General features: G+C 43.8%; 1 protein-coding gene across 1 annotated transcript; it reads right to left on the reverse strand.

The window, feature by feature from the left end:
* Positions 1-9,981: 9,981 nt before the first annotated feature.
* On the reverse strand, positions 9,982-17,220 carry ZDHHC22 (zinc finger DHHC-type palmitoyltransferase 22). The gene is made up of 2 exons (XM_038138849.1): positions 16,268-17,220; positions 9,982-12,159 (listed from the first exon to the last, which is right to left on the reverse strand). The coding sequence occupies exons 1-2, from the start codon at positions 16,824-16,826 to the stop codon at positions 11,894-11,896; spliced, it is 825 nt and encodes a 274-aa protein (XP_037994777.1). The 5' UTR covers positions 16,827-17,220; the 3' UTR covers positions 9,982-11,893.
* Between the last annotated feature and the right edge of the window lie 781 nt (positions 17,221-18,001).

Below are 18,001 nucleotides of genomic sequence, written 5' to 3' on the forward strand. Positions count from 1 at the left end.
TGCATTGATTTGAAAGCTCCTACAATTAATAATCCACCAAAATAGTTTAAAGTATAATTACTATTAAACACATGCCTCTCACATTGAGCCTGAATTTGTCATCTTTCCATATCCAGCTGTCAGATCTTTTGTCTGTTGTCTGCTAAGCTGAAGTGCATGGTGTGACATTGCTGTTTTCACTGTAGGCATTTTCAAACTGAACAAGTCACTCTTCAGCTTTCTTTTTAAAAATAAGTAAATAGACTCAAGTCTTCTGGATCCTCTGTTCGTGGCACTCTTCTTTGGATCCTTTACATTAATTTAAATGCATTTTTAATTGGAGCACTAATAGCATAGCAGGACTGCTAAAAGAATTGTACAGTATCAACTCTCCCTACTGCTACTCTACCTAATTTTTATAACAGTCTTGGCCGTGACATCAGATTTGAAATATAAATAATCCCTGTGCCTATTGCTTCTGTGGTTGGTGAACCCCTGTATGTTTCTACATTCCTTTGAATGCAGTTTGCAGCCAGAAAAAAAAGCAAGCTGGTTGTAGGAAGTGGCCAGTTGTATTCATTAGTTTTCTCTGCTTCTCTCCTTTGAAACTTTTTCATCATGATGGGATTTGAAAGGTAATTTCATCTTGTATTTCAATTATCGAAAATAATATTAAATAATGTCATAGTAAAGAACCAATTTTAAAAATAAGAACAGATGATTGTGCTTAATGGATGTCTGTATACAGTTCAGAAACCATAGTTGCAACGTATGAAATACCAGACAGTTAATTTTGTGTAAATCTGGCTTCAGTCTTTCCTGTGGCACACTTTTAAATGCCCATCAGTAATAGGAAATACTTACATGTGTATTGGCTTTGTCTTCAACCAATTTTGAATTCTAGCTCATCAATACAAGCAGTCAGTTTTATCTGACCAGCTGTATTTCTTGTAAGCTTTATTAATTTCAATTAGTTTTGCTTTCTGTGTCCTGGAATGATCAAAAATTATGGGTTATTCCATTATTTTCTTCCTCTTTCCTGATACGTCAGTTTAAATCAGTCTACCTACTTACTGAAAAGCTGATGCTGTATTAGTTCTTTCCTCACCTCAGTCTTCCGAAATCTTTCCTAGAAGTGGGAAATTCATTAATTATTATTGGTGGTCCAGAGAGCTTCTTGATTAGCTCTGTAAAATTTTCAGACTTGCTTAATTTAAAATGTGTACTAACTGTTGTTTGAAGTGTTCTGAATTACTTTCTGAAGTAAAAATCAAACTACTCTTATGATCTGAGGGCAATAATACATCTTTTTTTCTAATTGCTCAACAAGATTTTTTGGTTTGGAAATGCTTTTGCCATTGTGCACTGCAGCATTATAATTTTTATCTTGAACTGAAGCCCTGCCAGCAAACATTTCTTCTGTATCTCATACATATTAAGAAATGGAGGAAATGGACTTTCCAGGGACAAAAGGGGAGTTTCATCAACTTCTTAATTGTTTTCTTCATGTTCTTATTGTGGTTAAATTAATTTAGTTAATGGGAACTGAGATGCTTCTTACCATGCTCGCTTAACACAATCTTAATTTTTTTCCAGTTAGCAGTAGTATGGATTTTTTTTTTAGGTCACGTACTTAGGCCAGGACTAAGAAATCCAGTAACAGACAGAAAAGCAATCCCTAGTGGTTTTTAACAAATAGGACTGCTTGAAAAATTTGTATGTTTTCAGTGAAAAACTCAGGTGGATTTTTTGGACAATGAAAAAGTCTTTTGGCTGAAAGCTTAAGTGTCTTTTGGTGTTAGTCATAGCATTCATTTTTCAGTGAATTTCAAGCACTATGGAAATAGTCTGGACTGTGGGAAAGGGAGAAGATGTTACTTCTCTAAATAAATGAGATAAACCTTCATTTCCTTCACCTGCATTGTTTTGGGTTGCCTGTACAAGAAACAGGACCCCAACTTTGATGAGTGGTTCCACCACCTCACGCTGATGATGCAGAAGCCCACGTAGCCAGTAAAAACTGCTCAGTTGTTTGCAATGGCAGAGGAGACTAATAGATCCCAAGTAAGTGAGGATGAAACAGCATCTCCAGAGAGAATTGCTGGCTTAGTGAGTACAGATACCATTTTTTCACCTTAAAAATTATAGCTAAAAAAAAAAAAAATCAATGGTTTTGTTTGGCATAAGACATCATGGTTCTGGATAGGTTTTGTTCTACATTTGCCAGAGGCAGAGTTCAGTGCAGTGACTGTTTTGTGAAATGAGCAGTGTTTAGTGTGCAAAGTGTGAAATACGACTGGACAGTGGCAAAGCTGTTTTGCCCAAGGTGAATGTTAGCAATGTCTATTGTTTTGTGTTCTTGCTAAATATTGTCTCCCATGCAAATAATAATGTTATACCTATCCAAACATGCTCAGAAGTCAGAATAGGATAGTCTGTATCAAAGTGAAAATGGTTTTCACTGTTCAACATCCTATCACTAACCATGCTTGTAGAACACTCACACATTAATGCTTTTTTAGAACATTTTGAAAGGGTTTGCTGAGATTAGTTGTGTGATAAATGGCCAGAAAGCATTCCAAAACATTTGATTGCAAACTGATCCTTATTGTGCAAGGATGAAAGTCTTGAGCTTGATGGTAATAATCTAAATAGTGAAATGCCTCCAGATGCATAATAGGAGCTGCAGCCAACCCAAACTGGGACAGAGCAGAGCAAGTAAATGCACTGAGGTCTATTGCTGTAGTGCTGCTGGTCCTGTGCAGTGGCATCATTTGGGTAGAGAATGTTGAGAGACTGTAGTTAAGATAGATGCTGACATTGGGAGTGAGATGTTGGTGCACAGATAAACCAGTGGCCCAACTGCCACCTTCTGGCAGTTCAGAAACAAGCTGGGCAGTCTGAACCTCATGGCCAAAGCCTCTCTTTCTTTGAAAGACTGAGATGCAAAGGTCAAACTTGCCTGCACGTTAAAATTGTTACCCCGTTCAATTTTTTCCGCCGCCAAACTCAAAGCAGTGGTGTTAGGAGAAGCAGAGTGATGCACTGCCTCTGCCTGATCCTGGAGCCACTGAAGTCATGGGATGGATAATTGCAGTTTCTAATGCTTGTTGTTTTTCAAATTGCACTGCTTCTTCAGCATCTAAACACCTACCAGCCTGAGACACTACAGCCATCTGATGTGAAATGCGTATCAGTGAGCTTTGTTGGGTGAGTGGAAGAGGATGGATGCCTTCCACTCCAGGGGGCAAGGGATACCACTTGATACCACTTTTCCCGTTTCCACATTATAGCATCTGTTCATCTGCAAATGAATGCCTCAGAGGAGTGCCACATTCTTGCTTCATCTCGCTGCTCTGGCAGTCAGCTCAGTAACAACCAAGTGCTCAGTAGCCACGCAGACATTCACTATTTCATAAAATATAATGGCAATAACAATAACAAGCCACTGCCTACCTCTCATATTAGTATGGGGAAGGGAGGAAAACACTTCACTGTCCTTCACAGCTTAGATTATCTTTGGGCATGCTTTTGTAATTTCTTTATCACACTCTGTTATGATGTAAGATCAGTACTTAACACATCATTTTTCAGTAAATGGGCTATTGCATCCATCTTAGGCCCGTTCAAAATATAAATATGATTAAAAATAAGCCTCAATTTGCCTGAGATTATTTTCTGTTGCGTATGAAAACAAGTATAGCAGCACTCAGTTCTTCTTGGATCTTCATACATTTCCATGGCACCCAAGCTCCAGGTGAGAACTTCTCTAACTTAAGCAGACATAACAGCATGAAATTGATGCTGGCAATTGTGTTCACACTTAATGTCCTGCAAGTGCCAAGAGCACTGACTGTCTAACATATGCTTTTGAACTTCTTCCTTATTTTGAGATTTGCCCCAGTCTCTTTCTAGTTAACTGAAAAAATATCTTGATGAAAATGCAATACTTACAGTGTGTAGCATCAGCTCTCAGTCTTGCTTTAGAGATTACTATTAATGTTCCATATTTCCTTGGCATGAGAAAGTATTTGTTTTAAATCACACACTGTTGTCAATGCACTGTAATTTTCCATTGCTTTTCTATGGTCTAAATTGTCACATCAGGTAGAAGATGAAGTAAGAGAACTTTGAGTGAGGGACTGGTTGCCATATGGCTGACACCTAAAATCTCGGCAGTTTGGCAAGAAGAAAGTGGAAAAAGATGAAGTAAATTCCACAAAAATTAATGCCATAAGTAGATGGCAGTTGTTAGTGAAGGAGAAAAAACAAAGGCAAAGGAAAGGTAAAGAATACTGAACACCAATGCTATCAAAGATTTTTCTCACAGATGCGTGAAAATAAATTTCAATGTAACTGTCCACACAGTAGACCAGTTTTCCAGGTTTCTTTCCTTTTAAAAATCTGTTTTTAAGCATAAAGATTCTTTCCCCGTTTGATTTAGATATATAAGCTGAATTGTATCTTGGTGGTGAAGAGGAACTAACTTGCTGCTTTCATTGACTGCTCCTTCCTCTCTTCCAGCCAAAAAATATCCTGTAGTCTTAAATTTGTCTCTTTAATCCCACAAATCACACCCACCTCAAAAGCACTTGGCACTGGCATTGGTACTGCTGCATGAAATAATTCAAACAATAACATATGGCTGGAATTGAGATGTCCCCAGGCTCAGTTTCTTGTTTCCCCTTGTAGAAGGCACTTTTATCTTCTCAGCTGTAAAATGAGAAAAGCAAAACTTATTCCCCTATTAGAAAGTGCTTCAAGCTCCTTGTATAAGAATTGGAACAGCAAGTCATGGCTGTGGGCTATCATGGTTCTGGTGCTAGATTTTCTAAAGGCTGAGCATTTGTGTAGTTATACTAATCTACATTTTGTTTCATGTTAATAGATTAAACTACATACTCAATGGGTTAATTTCCCTAATGTAATTCCACAAGTGAGTATAGAGACTGTTTTCTTATGGCTTGGATAACTGAAAGGAAAAAATATAGCTGACTAAAATCTCTACTTCTATGCCTATGCAGGGAAACTTTTATAAATATCTCAAGGTTGATAAGGCTAGAGGAAGGGATAGAGTCATAGCTGGCTGTGTTGGGCACTAAAAAAACCTTTTACGGTGTAAGCAGACATCTGTTGTGCCCCTCCATCATGTATTAATTTATGCCCATGCATGTAATTTTCCTTTCCAGCATGTAAATCTCTTCATGTAACAGTAATAATGCAACATATGAAACTGGGGCCAAAAGCCCAGAGACTTATCAGATGTCAGATCATTCTATCTAAAAAGATACAATATTTGAAATCAGAAAAATACCCTCAATGCAGTCCTGGAAGTCATTGATTACTGCAGTCTAACCAGCATACCTAGAAAACACATGAGTAAAATGACGGGTGTGAGTAGTGCAGCTGCAGTTATGGGATTATGTCTATGCTAGAAGCTAAGAATATGCTCAAATATTTTCTCCTGGACTGAGATACAGGTCTCTGCTACCTGTAGGACTGAGTGTTTTCATTATTGTCTTTGTCTATGAAGCTTCTGTCCTGCTTGCTTTCTGTGTTTACATAGTTCGCACAATTTTACTGGAGAGATGCTGGGATTTATCAGAGCCTAAGGTAAAAAGGATCAGGACTTCTAAGTACTGACTTTTGAGACTGTGTAAATTTTAAAAATAATCTCAGATGGCTTCTAAGCTACTATAGATTTATGAGTGACTTATTATGATTTACTATAGATTTATGAGTGGAATTTTTGCATGCCTTGAAGAATCTTTAGGGGCACAGTCTTGCCTCTATTGCCCCCACCTTGCCTCTTGTGAAGTAAACTGATCAACATGCTCCATTTATTTTTAACAGATAGCAACTGTGGAACAACTATTAAGGTGACTGACAACATGCTAAAATGAGGCACTGTGCAAACAGTGTATGACACTGTATATTGAGTCCGCATGACCAGGTTTTGGTAGTGGAGAGGCTACAGGGTGGCTTCTGTGAGACACTGCCAGAAGCTTCCACCACGTCCAGCAGAGTCAATGCCAGGTGGCTCCAAGATGTATGTGCTGCTGACTAAGGCTGAGCCAATCAGGAATTATAGTAATATCTCTATGATAACGTATTTGAGAAGAAAGAAAAGTTGTTGAGCAGATGTAATTGCAGCCAGAGAAGTGTGGGGTGAAAATACATGACAGGAATGACTCTGCAGGACACCAAATGGAGCAGAGGGAGGAAGTGTTCCAGGTGCCAGAGCCAAGATTGCTCTGTAGCCCATGGCAAAGGCCACGTTGAGGCAGCTGTCACCCTGCAGCCCACAGAGGGCCAGCGGGCTATAGGGATCCACCTGCAGCCTGTGGCAGAGACCCACACCAGAGCAGGTGGATGCCTGAGAGGAGGCTGTGAACCTGTGGGAGGCCTGTGCTGGGACAGGCTCCTGACAGGGACCTGCAGACACATGGAGAGGGGAGCCCATGCTGGAGCAGGTTTCCTGGTAGGACGTGAGACCTCTTGGGGACCCATGCTGTAGCAGGCTGTGCCTGAAGGACTACATCCCATGGAAGAGTGACCCATGTTGCAGCAGTTCATGGAAAACTGTTGCCCATGGGATGGACTCGTGGGGGATTGTCTCCCATGAGACGGACCCCACACTGCAGCAGGGGAGGGACTCCTGTCCCTCGTTGGCAGTAGAGATAACGAGTGATGAACTGACCATAACCCCCATTCCCCATCTCCCTGCACTGCTCTGGGGGCGAGGAGGTAGATCTCAGGAAGGAGGGGAAAGAGGGGTGGGGAGAAGGTGTTTTCATCTAAAATTTATTTTACTTCTTATCATCCTGGTCTGATTTTGTTAGTAATAAATTCAATTTATATCCCGTATTTGAATCTCTTTTACCCAAGACAGTATTTGGTGAGTGATCTCTCCCAGTCCTTATCTCAACCCATGAACCCTTCCTTAGTTATATTTTCTCTCCCCTGTCCAGATGAAGAGGGTAGTAATAGAGGGGCTTTGGTGGGTGCCTGGTGTCCAGCCAGAATCAACCCACTACACACCTGAGAACTTACAATTTTTATTTGTAAACATCTGGGGGGACTAGAAAAAATCTGGCTCCAAAAACTTAAGAGACATGGGACTGGGATGCTGGAGCTCTGACGTCACTTGCCAGTTAGATTCAGTAGGACAAACAATGCTAAAAGTTCTTTGGTGTAATGAAGACAAGGCTGCTGCCAGGACAGCTAAATAAGAGGACTGAAGCACTCTTTGGTCCATGTTTGCTGACTTTTGGTGTAATCTCCAAGGATTCTTTATTCCCCTGGCTTTCCAGAAAAGAGCTGGAAAAAAAAAAAAACCACAAAAAAACCACCCCAAAAAAAAAAAAAAAAAAAAAAAAAAAAAAACCACATCTGAACATGTCATTATTAAAGGCCATCTTGCTGTTTGTTGTCTGGCATGTTTCCATAGGTTTAAGTATCAAGCAGGACACAGAAACTCTACATAAGTTTATATTTTCTTCTCCCTTAATTTGTATTGCTCAAGTACGTCATTGCTTTACTCCAACTATGATAGCTCTGCCTTGTCTTTAAATAACTCAAAGAGAACTATATGGGCTCTGCTGTTGCTGCTTATGGTTTCTATCCATGCATCTCCTCCTTGTAACATCATTTGCTGGTCAAGAAGGAAAAACCCTTTTGGTTTTGCTGGGGCTTTGAGGTTTTTTGAGCAGAAAGTGATTAGCAGTGTGAGTTTTCTTAACTTTCTTTGTGTCCATTCAGCCAACAATCAATGAAGTTAACTTGAAATTGTTGTCATACCTCATACTGCCTGACGGCTCTCATCATCCCTACGCACATCAAATCACTTCAGCTCTCACTGGGGCCACTTTCTCTGATTGCTTTCGACCTCAGCTTTTCTTTCAGTCCAGGACTGCTTGTCCTCCTCCAGCTATATCCTTACAGTTAATGAGTCTTCTCATTCATTCAGTCTGTCTCCTTGAAAGTATTTTTAGACTCTGATCATCTCCCTTGAGCTGGCTATTTCTTAAGATAAATGCTATTTCACGTCATCTTTTCTCCTATGTTCCCTGTGCCCTATTACTTTTACGTTTTAACTCTGTATCCTCTGAGGATATCTAATGAAGACTTTGTGGCATGCCGGCCTTCAGGACCACCCGGTAGTGCAGTATGGAGAGGAACACCATGCACTACTTACTATTGATGAGATTCTTACTGTACATAAGAGCTGATTTCTGGTTACCTTCAGAGTTGCATCCCCTCATTTCCTCTATACTGCCATTGCAAAGACTTCTGAGACCTTAGAGGTGACACCATTTTTTCAGATAGTCCCACTTAAAACAGACAAGCCACTAAGCAAACATCTGGGGTTTCTGTGCAAGGTCTTTAGCAACAGGGAGCTTTTACTTCAGCCACTAGCATTACCAGAGAAGAAATCTGGTGGTCATCTGATTTTCCAAAGCCAGAGAAGCCTAAGTTTTATTTTTAAAAGCCTAAGCTTTATTTTTAAAACCTTTGCAAGTATTTAGACATTGTCACAAGAAATCATGTTCCAAAATATATTTGCTATTGCAGCTGCTATGTTATGAAATGCAAATAGTAAGTAATGACTCTTTAAGTACAGAAGATGAGAAGCTTTTATTATTTATCCTTAGAAAACTTTAGAGCCATTGAACAGATTTAGAATTTGTGACATTGCCATTGAGCTCAGCCTTCATTTAATCACAGCTAAGAGCAAAGGTTCTATTCACAGCTGTTGAGCCCTGTTACATTTTCTTGCCAAGGATTTCTGTAGGTCTAGAAAGGTATGAGAAGGAAGGGATGTCAGGGCAGCTGACTAGATTAAAAAAATACCCTTAACTGTTCCTGCAGAACCACTACCCCAAACAGGGCAGTTTGCACACTTTGGAATGAGCAGAGAAATAAGCCAATACACAGGGTTGGTCTAGTGTGACATTTTAATAGCTCTTTCCATCCCAGAGGATCTTAACTGCAAAGACTGTGTCCATCTGAAAGTCCCACCACGACTGCTGAAATCCAGTAGTTTGCTGCAAATGAGCCATTCAGCGGTGTAAAATGGTGACGCAGCAATTTCCAGCCAGTAACACAGGTGTCTGACAGGAAGAATAGCTGTGTGTGACTGTGCTGCAGTGACTCAAACTGGGATCTATCTGTGCTTCTGCAAGGACTGAAATTTTGTGGTGAGGGCAGACAGCTGTAACCCTGACACAGGCCAGGTATGATCCAGCCCTGATGTGAGGAGGCAGCAGGCTTCATGGGCAACTAATGTTGTACTGGATGGATTCTATCCTTGCAGAGTGGCCACTGAAACTCTTTTGCCCTTCTCAGTGTGCGGCCCTAAGGAGCTTTACAGTCTGAGGCACTGTAGCAGCAAGTGCCAAGTGCCATAAGCTGCTCAAGACTGCAGTGTCCCTCAAAAGCCAAAAGCAGAGGGCAAAGATGTCAAACCATAATTTCTGCTGCTGGGAGGTGGCTTCTAGCTGAAATGTTGAAAGCCTATTGTCATTAAGTCTACAAAAGTGGAGAAGTTGGATCAGCGAGTCTGTGGAACAAGAATAATCCTTCCATGACAAAGTGTATGGCATGAGACTCTGGCTCTGGTTCCAGTGTCTAGGTGACTGTCTGCTCACCTTGACACCATTTGCCAGGAAGGAAAAATTTATGTCGAGAGGCTGCTTGTGGGTGATGATAATAACTTCATTTTCCCACAGCTTTGAGTTGACAAGGCATGAGTTTGGTAGTGTAATTTATAAATAGAAATTAGAATGGGTCTGCAAATTGGTTATTAGATGCATTTTTAGATTGGTCATTACATTAAAGCAGGGAGGATGAAAGGACTTGTCAAAAATCACATGATGAATTACTGGCAAAGCCAATAAACAAATCCTAATTTTTTCTTTGACACATCTGTGTGTATGCTGTAACAAATGTATAGAGACAGCTAATGACAGCTAACCATCAAAAAGCACAATTCAGCTCATGTAAAAAATCAGAATACCTTTTATTGTTCACTGTTAGAGAAAATACATCATATTACATACGGAAACAATTGTGTGTTCATGCGAACACACACAGTGTGGAAGGATGTATATCTTCCATGTTTTAGTTATTCATCTAAGGGTTTTTCCAGTATATTTTCAAGGTTACTCTGCTCATCACAATAGATTTCGTTTGTTATTGATTCAAACGTGTATTCAAGTGTAAAGAGGTCAAAGATGGTTATAAAGCCTGTAGGAATGAGGGACTCCATTCTGGCTTGTGAGAAACTCAAGGATAAAAGCAAGGGGCATTCCACTATCAGGAACGCACCAAGAGCCTTTCTGAGGAAGAAATAACATTTTTCATGGCTTGTCAGCATACTCCCAGCCTATTAAAGAGAAGCAATGGATTCCTACCCAGCCCACATAAGCTGATGCAGTTTGCCAAAACAGAAGCTTCTCTCTTGCAGCTGCTGGGGAATCCAGTGCTCTGACCCTGGTAGAGATGTTATGGTATCCTCTGTTAAGACATCTGTAAGCACAGGATCTCAGCACTGATCTAATGGGCTGCTGCTGCAGCTAAACAACAACAGACACATGAAGCTGATTAATCTCTGTAGTAATTCTATTAACACCCTTAATGGAGTTATAACACGGATGATTTTACCCCTCTGCAGCAATGCAAGAGGGAATTGCCCTGGAGAGCCTGTAACTAAAGTGTGGCAGGGATGTCTGAGGAAAGCATTTTTCTGTTTGTTTTAGTGCAAAATGAAGGGCCCTGATGGGCAGGAAAACCTCCTTGTCTTCTGGAATTTTGAACTCTTCACAGCCCTAATGGTGCAGGTGTTCCCTGTGAGAGGGTACTGCATCAGGGCTCTGACACAGCAGCAATGCTCTTGGCACCCTGCCAACTGCTTGCTGTGTGGCCACACTTCCTTCTGTCTCTCTCACAGGTATGCCTAACCTGTCTCATCACACAGCTTCTCAAACACAGCTTTTTCATTCACCTTTGAGGTTTCCTCTCCTTGTCCCTCCATCTGACCATGATTTATGTGCTTGTTGCTCCCTGTCAGAAGGGCAGCTTTGCCTGGACTCTGTCATTGGACAAAGGATTGCTAAAAATAAGTAGCAGAGCTACAGACTTGACCTATCATTGTATAGGGAACAGATCAAGAACAGAAATGAGAAGTTCTCAATTTTTTTTTGTTTTCCTCCTGATTTTCTAGCCTGTGGAGAGATGGTTTATCTGATGCATTACCCATGTTCATAGCCTGCTCCTAGGACAGCTTGATTGCTTTGCAGTTCTGTCATTGCAGTTCTGTCAGTATTGTGAATCAAGAACAGTATCTTGAGACAGAAGGGACCCACAGGGATCATTAAAATCCAACTCTTTGCCCTGAAAAGGACAATCCCAAGAATGACACCATGTACCTGAGATCATTGTCCAAACAATTCTGGAATTATGCTCTCATGTGAAGCTACCTCATGTGTATAAGTGCCAAAGAGCCACTCCACAAAACCCTCCCTAAGACTAGAGACCATTTTTACAGTCTTCCACAACAGCCCAGGCTCCTGATGCAGTTTTTTAAGAGTATATAGGGTGACTAATAGGGCTGGGAACTGAGGGATTCAGACAGGAAGCCACAGGAGGGTCTGACTAAGTTTTCTGCTAGTTCAAAGGCTGTTGCAACCTATGCAGGTGCAGTGATGTCACTACTAAGCTGGAGTATCTCATCTACATGGTTTGTGTTTTCCCTGTAAATATGCTCAATTTTTTCTGTTTGATAGCCCATCCTTTTCTCCCACAGCAGCTGCAATCCCAAAAGATGGAGTAGCCCAGCTCTGTAGTGATCCAGGAGACAGTGGGAGAGAGCAGGGAAGGTGTTGTGTGCGTGGGATGCACACACACAGGGATTTTATTTCTCTTTCTGCCTACGGTAGCTACTCTCCACGTTCTGCACAGGGATAAGAAGTCCAAGCAGCCACTTCTTGCCAAAGACTTCTTGCAGGTTCTCCCTCCAGGGCCGGGCTCTCACCACCACTCCTTTCCGCACCTGGTACCGTGTCTGCCCGCGCAGGATCAGCAGCAGCTGGTGGCAGCAGAAGCCGGCGCAGGCCAGTCCAATCCCAAGCCAGAGGTAGAGCATGAGGATGACAAACATCTCAGAGCTAAGGAGAGCTCCTGAAAACCAGGAGGGAGAGAGGACAATAAAAGAAAGTGCTTAGACACACCCCACAAGCAGTTACCACAGCCCCAGGAACCAAAAAAGCAGCTGTTTTCTGTGGCCACAAGTGGGGAGGTAGGAACAAGACAGGCTGGTTGCTCTAACTGTATTAAATTATTTCCTTCATAGTGTCTGATGAATGGACCTGCTGCAGAAATACTGAAATGATAATGGTCTCTTGTACACTTCTCCTTTTGCTTTTTCTGTGAGGATCTAGATTAGAGGGACAAACTAAACGAGAAGTAAACCATGTCTATAAGACTTCAGCACTATTGTGAACAATGATTAATTTATTTAAGAATTTACCTTCTCTTTAGAGGGAATCTAAGATTTCTAGGATTTTGAAAAAACAAGTGGACCCTACAGCATGTAGATCCTTCTAAGAAGCCTTACTGTTTATATTAACACAAGGCAGAAATATTTTGGATTTCTCTTTTTCTCTCTATATATAAAAATGTTAAAAAAAAAATCAATAATGGCTTTCCTACCTTTAGAGCAAGGCAGTTTTCATGTGAATACAAGAAAGAAACAGAAACCTTTCAAAATACAATCCAAATTCCTTTTATTAGCTGCTGCTAGAATACTCAAAATACTTTGAATATCTAAAACTAATTCAACTAGGGGATTTTTAGTATATATTGGTGATGAATGTATTTGAATAAAAATATTATATAGGCCCTTTCCTCTACAATGATTTTAGAACTCTTTCTGGAAAATATTAGTATAACAGCAGGTGTCACTGAGTGACCTTTCAGTGTGTAAGCAGAGCTAAACCCATTAACATAACATTCTCTGCGTGCCCATATGATGTTTATGCATGTATTTTGTGCACATTGGTATATTATTAAACACCCATGTTTACACAAAGGAAATGAAATGTGTGTCAATACTGGTATAAATAGCTGATATATTTTCACTGGTTCCTATAAAGTTTAGAAATAAAAAAGCTCTCACATGCTTCTGTTCCTCTGGAAGAGCACGGGCCTTACAAGACCAGCTGTGATAGAGCAGGGATTGCATGGACAATAGAGGTGTGCTGCCTAAAAGAGGCACACAGGTGCTTCAGGTTTGAAGTCCAACAGAAGGGTCACTGGATATGCATCTCTTGCTTCCCTTATGCACAAGGCTGGATTAGGTGGTATCACCTGGTTTTGCAATCTGTGACTCCCATCTTTCCCACCTGGCAGTGCTGTAAGTGAGATTGGGGAAGGCTCCTCTGAGGATAATTTGTAAGGACACTGACTACAGCCTCAAGCTTTCAGAGACTGTCTTCCCTTGAAAAAGGTGCAGGAATCATTCCATTTTCTTCCTAAATGCAATGTCATCTTTCCCTTCTCATTAGATACCATTCAGCTCAGTGGGCTCCGTATGCAACACAGCAAGAGAAGGACAAGCCCCTTAGGATAATGACAAATCCTCATACCAATTCTGTCAGAATAACTTAATCTACCGGTAAGAAGCCCAGAGCCAAATACTGGATTCTCTGTTCATCGTTTACTGGACCAGAGTGTGACAGATATTTGTGTTTTCTTGCAGCTGATACTGAGATGGGATATGGGGAGAGACCTTTTCTTTAGATCCTTTGCAAGGCACCTGTAGGCTCTATTAATCTGACTTGCTGAAATTCAACATTCAGGAAGTAATTACCCTTGTTTCCCCTTGAAATTATTAAGAATCTCTGAGCCATCCTTTCCAGATACATGATTTTTTAAAAAACTTTTTCTTCAGGTTACCTACATAAAGCATTTTCTATAATTTATTTTGTGTGGTCCAATATGATGTGTTTACAATAGTGCTCTCCATTTGCCCCTCATCCCCACAGTCTCTTTTAGTCTTGGATTCTTTTTTTCTCTAAGTGACCCAGTGTGATCTCAGTGTTACATTGCCATATATTTTCCATGCCAGAAAAGCTGTATTGTAGGCTGCAGTTATTGACTTTGGGTCAGATTCGGAAATCCACGCCTGAGTACAGTCTGGGCAGAATGAGCCAGCTGAAAACTTTCCCAGCATGAAAGCAGGGAACACTTAGTTGACCTAAAACCAGCAGATTAACCCTTCATCCTCCTTTACTGCTTCTCCAGTATATGGGCATGATGGAGAAGAAGAAAGATAAAGTTTTTTCCCTGCTATCGCAGTCTTCTGTTTGGGTGATACAACAACCCTTAAGTAACAGTTACATTAGCTGAAAAATACTGTGTGAGAAGCCCTTCCAGGTAACCGTTCAAGACTGTGTTTTCTTTCCTGAAATGGAGCTTAAATGTGCTGGTAGAAACCCAGTAGGCTCTTCCTCCCAAGCAATCAAGACACTACATGCCTGTATCTTGCTGTGTGAGGCAGCAGTTCTCTTCTTAGCAGAACTAGAGGTTTGGTGGGAGCTGCTGGAAGCTGCTGCCTCTCAAGGGTGTTCTGGCTCTTAGCTCTGCCCCCAGCCCCGTTGTGTCCCACTCAAACACTGTCCACATGCTGTATTGGCACCACAGCTGCTGCCACCAGAGCTGGGGCGCTTCAGTGTCTCAGCAAATATGTGCCAGGACCCACCACCGTGCAGATGAGCCCTCAGAGTCAGAGAGAACTAATTCCTTGATAATCTCCTCCCATATCCCTTCTCTCCCTCCCAGGCTGCTGTGCTGAGCAGAGCTCAGGCACAGGGGAAAATCATTCCCAGTGTTTTTAATACTAGTAAAGCTCATGCAATATTATTTACGAAAATTCTTCTAGTTGGAAAAATGATTCCATAAAAATGTCATGGCAGGATTTCATGTTTATTGTCTTTCAGTGATTACCATGACAAATCTGCAAATTTGCCAAGCAGAGAGTTATTTGTTTGTTTTCAGATGGCAGCCCAGCCTGGAATCTGAAAAGCAAGCTAGGGCCTCTCTGGCTCCTGTATTCCCAGCAGTGGAGTCTCCACACTCAGATCTTAATCAACACTTTTGGTGACAATGCACAAGCCAAAACAGACTCCCTTCTTACTGAGCTCAGCTGAACCTGCAAAGCTAAAATATATGGGATACCTATTTTAGTCTAGTAAAAGCTGATGTAAGTGTATGAGGCAGGAGCTCATAGCGGGGAGATGGCAATTTTCTGCAGGTGCTCTCAAGGCAGAATAGCAGTCTAGGCTGTCTGCATAATCCCTTCTCTGAGGTCAGGATCTGTCTAACTCTTGGGTTTGGACAGAGAAAGGGCTGAGGTTGGAGAGTTTGAGGGTGTGTTGAAAGGTGAAGAGGCAAGGCTTCTTGCTCTGCAAGAACAGAGGATGAGTTAAGGGAGCAAAATCAGGAGAGCGAAGGAGAAGGGTTGTGGAGATTTACAGAAAGGCAGGGAGAGAGGGGGAAGAAGTAGAAAGAAGGGTAAGGAATGGAAGCAAGGAGAAGGATGCATTTGCTTTTGGTGTGGAGCTTTTTCGAAGAGCAGCACAGAGAATTGCCCATGGTTCTCTGTGGACTTGTGTCCCAGACTGGGGTCACAAGACAGGTAGCTAATCATGTCACATTAACTCCTCTCTCGGTTTCTGTTGCCTGAACCCCAATTCTCCTGTGCTGGAAGGATGAAAAGATTTTAGTAAGTTTGCACTGCCAGGAGGCAGGAGGTGGGTGACAGTGAAGGGAGTGAGTGGACCTAGATAAGATATACCTGCTGGGATATGGGGAACCTGCAGATTTGTAGGGTACAAAAGGACCGCCCCCACCTCTACCTGTAGGACAGGCAAAAGATCCCTCATACCTGCAGTGAAATCCATCTCCTCTGTTTAATTACAACACGTCCTGCACAACAGATAGCTCTATTCTATCACCACCAAGCTGGTTATGGGACATTTTCCAGAGCCTAATGCATTGGGAACGTAGCTATGGATGTAACCTGGAGTGGGTCCCAGCTTCTATTTCAGGTGAAGCGAAGTCTTTTGGAAAGGCTGGCTGTAGCCCCCAAAGAAGGCCAATTGCCCCTCTTGCCCATTTTCATACCACACCTCCGCACAGATGACTATCCAAGGAAAATCAGGTCCCCCCCATCCCAGGAGCCCCGAAGGAGGAACATGGTCCTCATCTCTGAGCAAGGAGTCCTTACCTGAGAAGAACTGGCTGATGGAGTGAGGCAGAAGAGTGAGGAAGGCCAGTGGGTCCGCAAAGGACATGGAAAGTGTAGCAGAAATGTAAGCCATGCCTGCCACCAGGGAGTCAAGGCAAGCCAGGGAGGTGTAGAGGCAGAACATGATGAAGTTTCGCATGTTCCTGCTCCCGATGCAGTTCCCTGTGAAGAAACAGTGGTGGTCATGCCTCTGGGTGACTCTGGCACACAGTCTACAGAAGTGAGTGCCAGGCAAGGCTGAGCCAGGGGACCTGCTTCCATCCAGCCAGTCTGCCACTTCGGCTCCTTTGCCCAAGTTTAAGTCCTTGCCCAAGTCCTCGGGGGAGTTCTGAATCACAAGGACGTAGTTGCCCAGGGCATTAGCTGAGAGGAAGAGGAAGAGGGCCCCATGCAGCAGAGCAGGCGAAAAAAGTGGGGTGGTGGAAGGGTCTCTGAACATGCTGGGGATGAAGACAAAGATCTGGAGGACGAAGGTCACTAGGGAGATGCACAAGAAGTAGGCTGGAGCGACAACATTGAGCAACCTGAGAACTAGCATTGCGGATTAGGTTCCTGCGGGGGAAAGCAAGGAGAGAAGGAACATCACCGCTCCGGCTGCACACTTCATCCTTCCATTTCCTGCCGGGTCCCGGCCCCGCTGCCTTCGGGAAATGCCCTCCGGGGGCCGCCCTCCCTCGCCGCCGCCCCACGGCCCCTGCCGGGCCGAGGCAAAGGGACAGCCCGTGGGCAGCGACCGCTCCCCGGTTCCCGGAGGAGACACCCCGGCCCCGGCGCCAGCCTCCGGGGAACTCGAGCAACGGTGCCCCGGAGGGGCTGCAGCGGCTGGAAGGGGAGAGGCGGCTCCCGCGGTGTGCTGGCGATGCGAGCACCGCTCTGTTCGCCTAGCAGTCTCTCTGCCAGGCAGGGTCAGTTTTGGTATTGCATGAGAGGAAAAAAGGTGGTGCTGGAGGAGGGGGGAGTGAATTGGAAAGGAGGGGTGGGAGGAGGAGAAGGGGAGGGGGGAGAGGTTGCTCTAATCCACTGCAATACGGATCAAATCCAGTGCTCTAATTTATCCCTTAAAGCCACGGATCTACAGATTACCTCTATGACCGCTGCCCTGTTCTGCACGAAATTAGAAAATATACAAAACAGCTGGTCGAGTGCTGTCCGGATGCAACCTGCGGCGCTCGGCTACCGAGCCGGGGCAGCCCCGCAGCTGTGGCCGGGCAAGACGCGTCCCCGCCGGACAGGCGGTCACCCCCGGCCCCGGGGCTCAGCCTGCATCGTCGGGGCACAGGATAGCCCGGGGGGCCACACGCGGCGGCCAGCGAGCTGGGGGGCGGTGTGGGTGCCCCGGCACCCCGAGCACAGCCGCGCCGGCAGCCTCAAGGAGTCCCCAGCGCCGGTGTCTGCAGCGCGCCGGCGGCCCCGGACCCGCCTCGGCCCCGCGGCGCTGCGGGCTGCGCGCTGCCACCTTGCTGTCCCCTTGTCCCCAGGCGCGGCGGGAGCCGCCCGGTACCGGCGTGTCTGGCGCCGGCGGCGCCGCTGCTACAGCCGGCCGTGCCGAGATCCCCACGGCAGCCGAGCCGGAGTGCAGCCCGGAGTCTGCCCTGCTCTTCCTCTCCCTTCCGGCTTTTTTTCCTGTCCCTCTTTTCTCTGCCCCTGCCCCGTGTCCGTCTCTCTCCGTCCAATGCCTCGTGCCTCTCCCTGTTCCTGTCCTTGTCCCTGTGC

Source organism: Motacilla alba, chromosome 5 (assembly GCF_015832195.1).
Source record: "Motacilla alba alba isolate MOTALB_02 chromosome 5, Motacilla_alba_V1.0_pri, whole genome shotgun sequence".
Lineage (NCBI taxonomy): Eukaryota > Metazoa > Chordata > Aves > Passeriformes > Motacillidae > Motacilla > Motacilla alba.

Bases quoted from the DNA above. Each gene is read 5' to 3' on its own strand.
- ZDHHC22 (XM_038138849.1), bottom strand. From the start codon at position 16,826: ATGCTAGTTCTCAGGTTGCTCAATGTTGTCGCTCCAGCCTACTTCTTG. The intron at 12,160-16,267 runs GTAAGGACTCCT...CCTGGTTTTCAG, and splicing joins CATCAGCCAGTTCTTCTCAG to GAGCTCTCCTTAGCTCTGAG.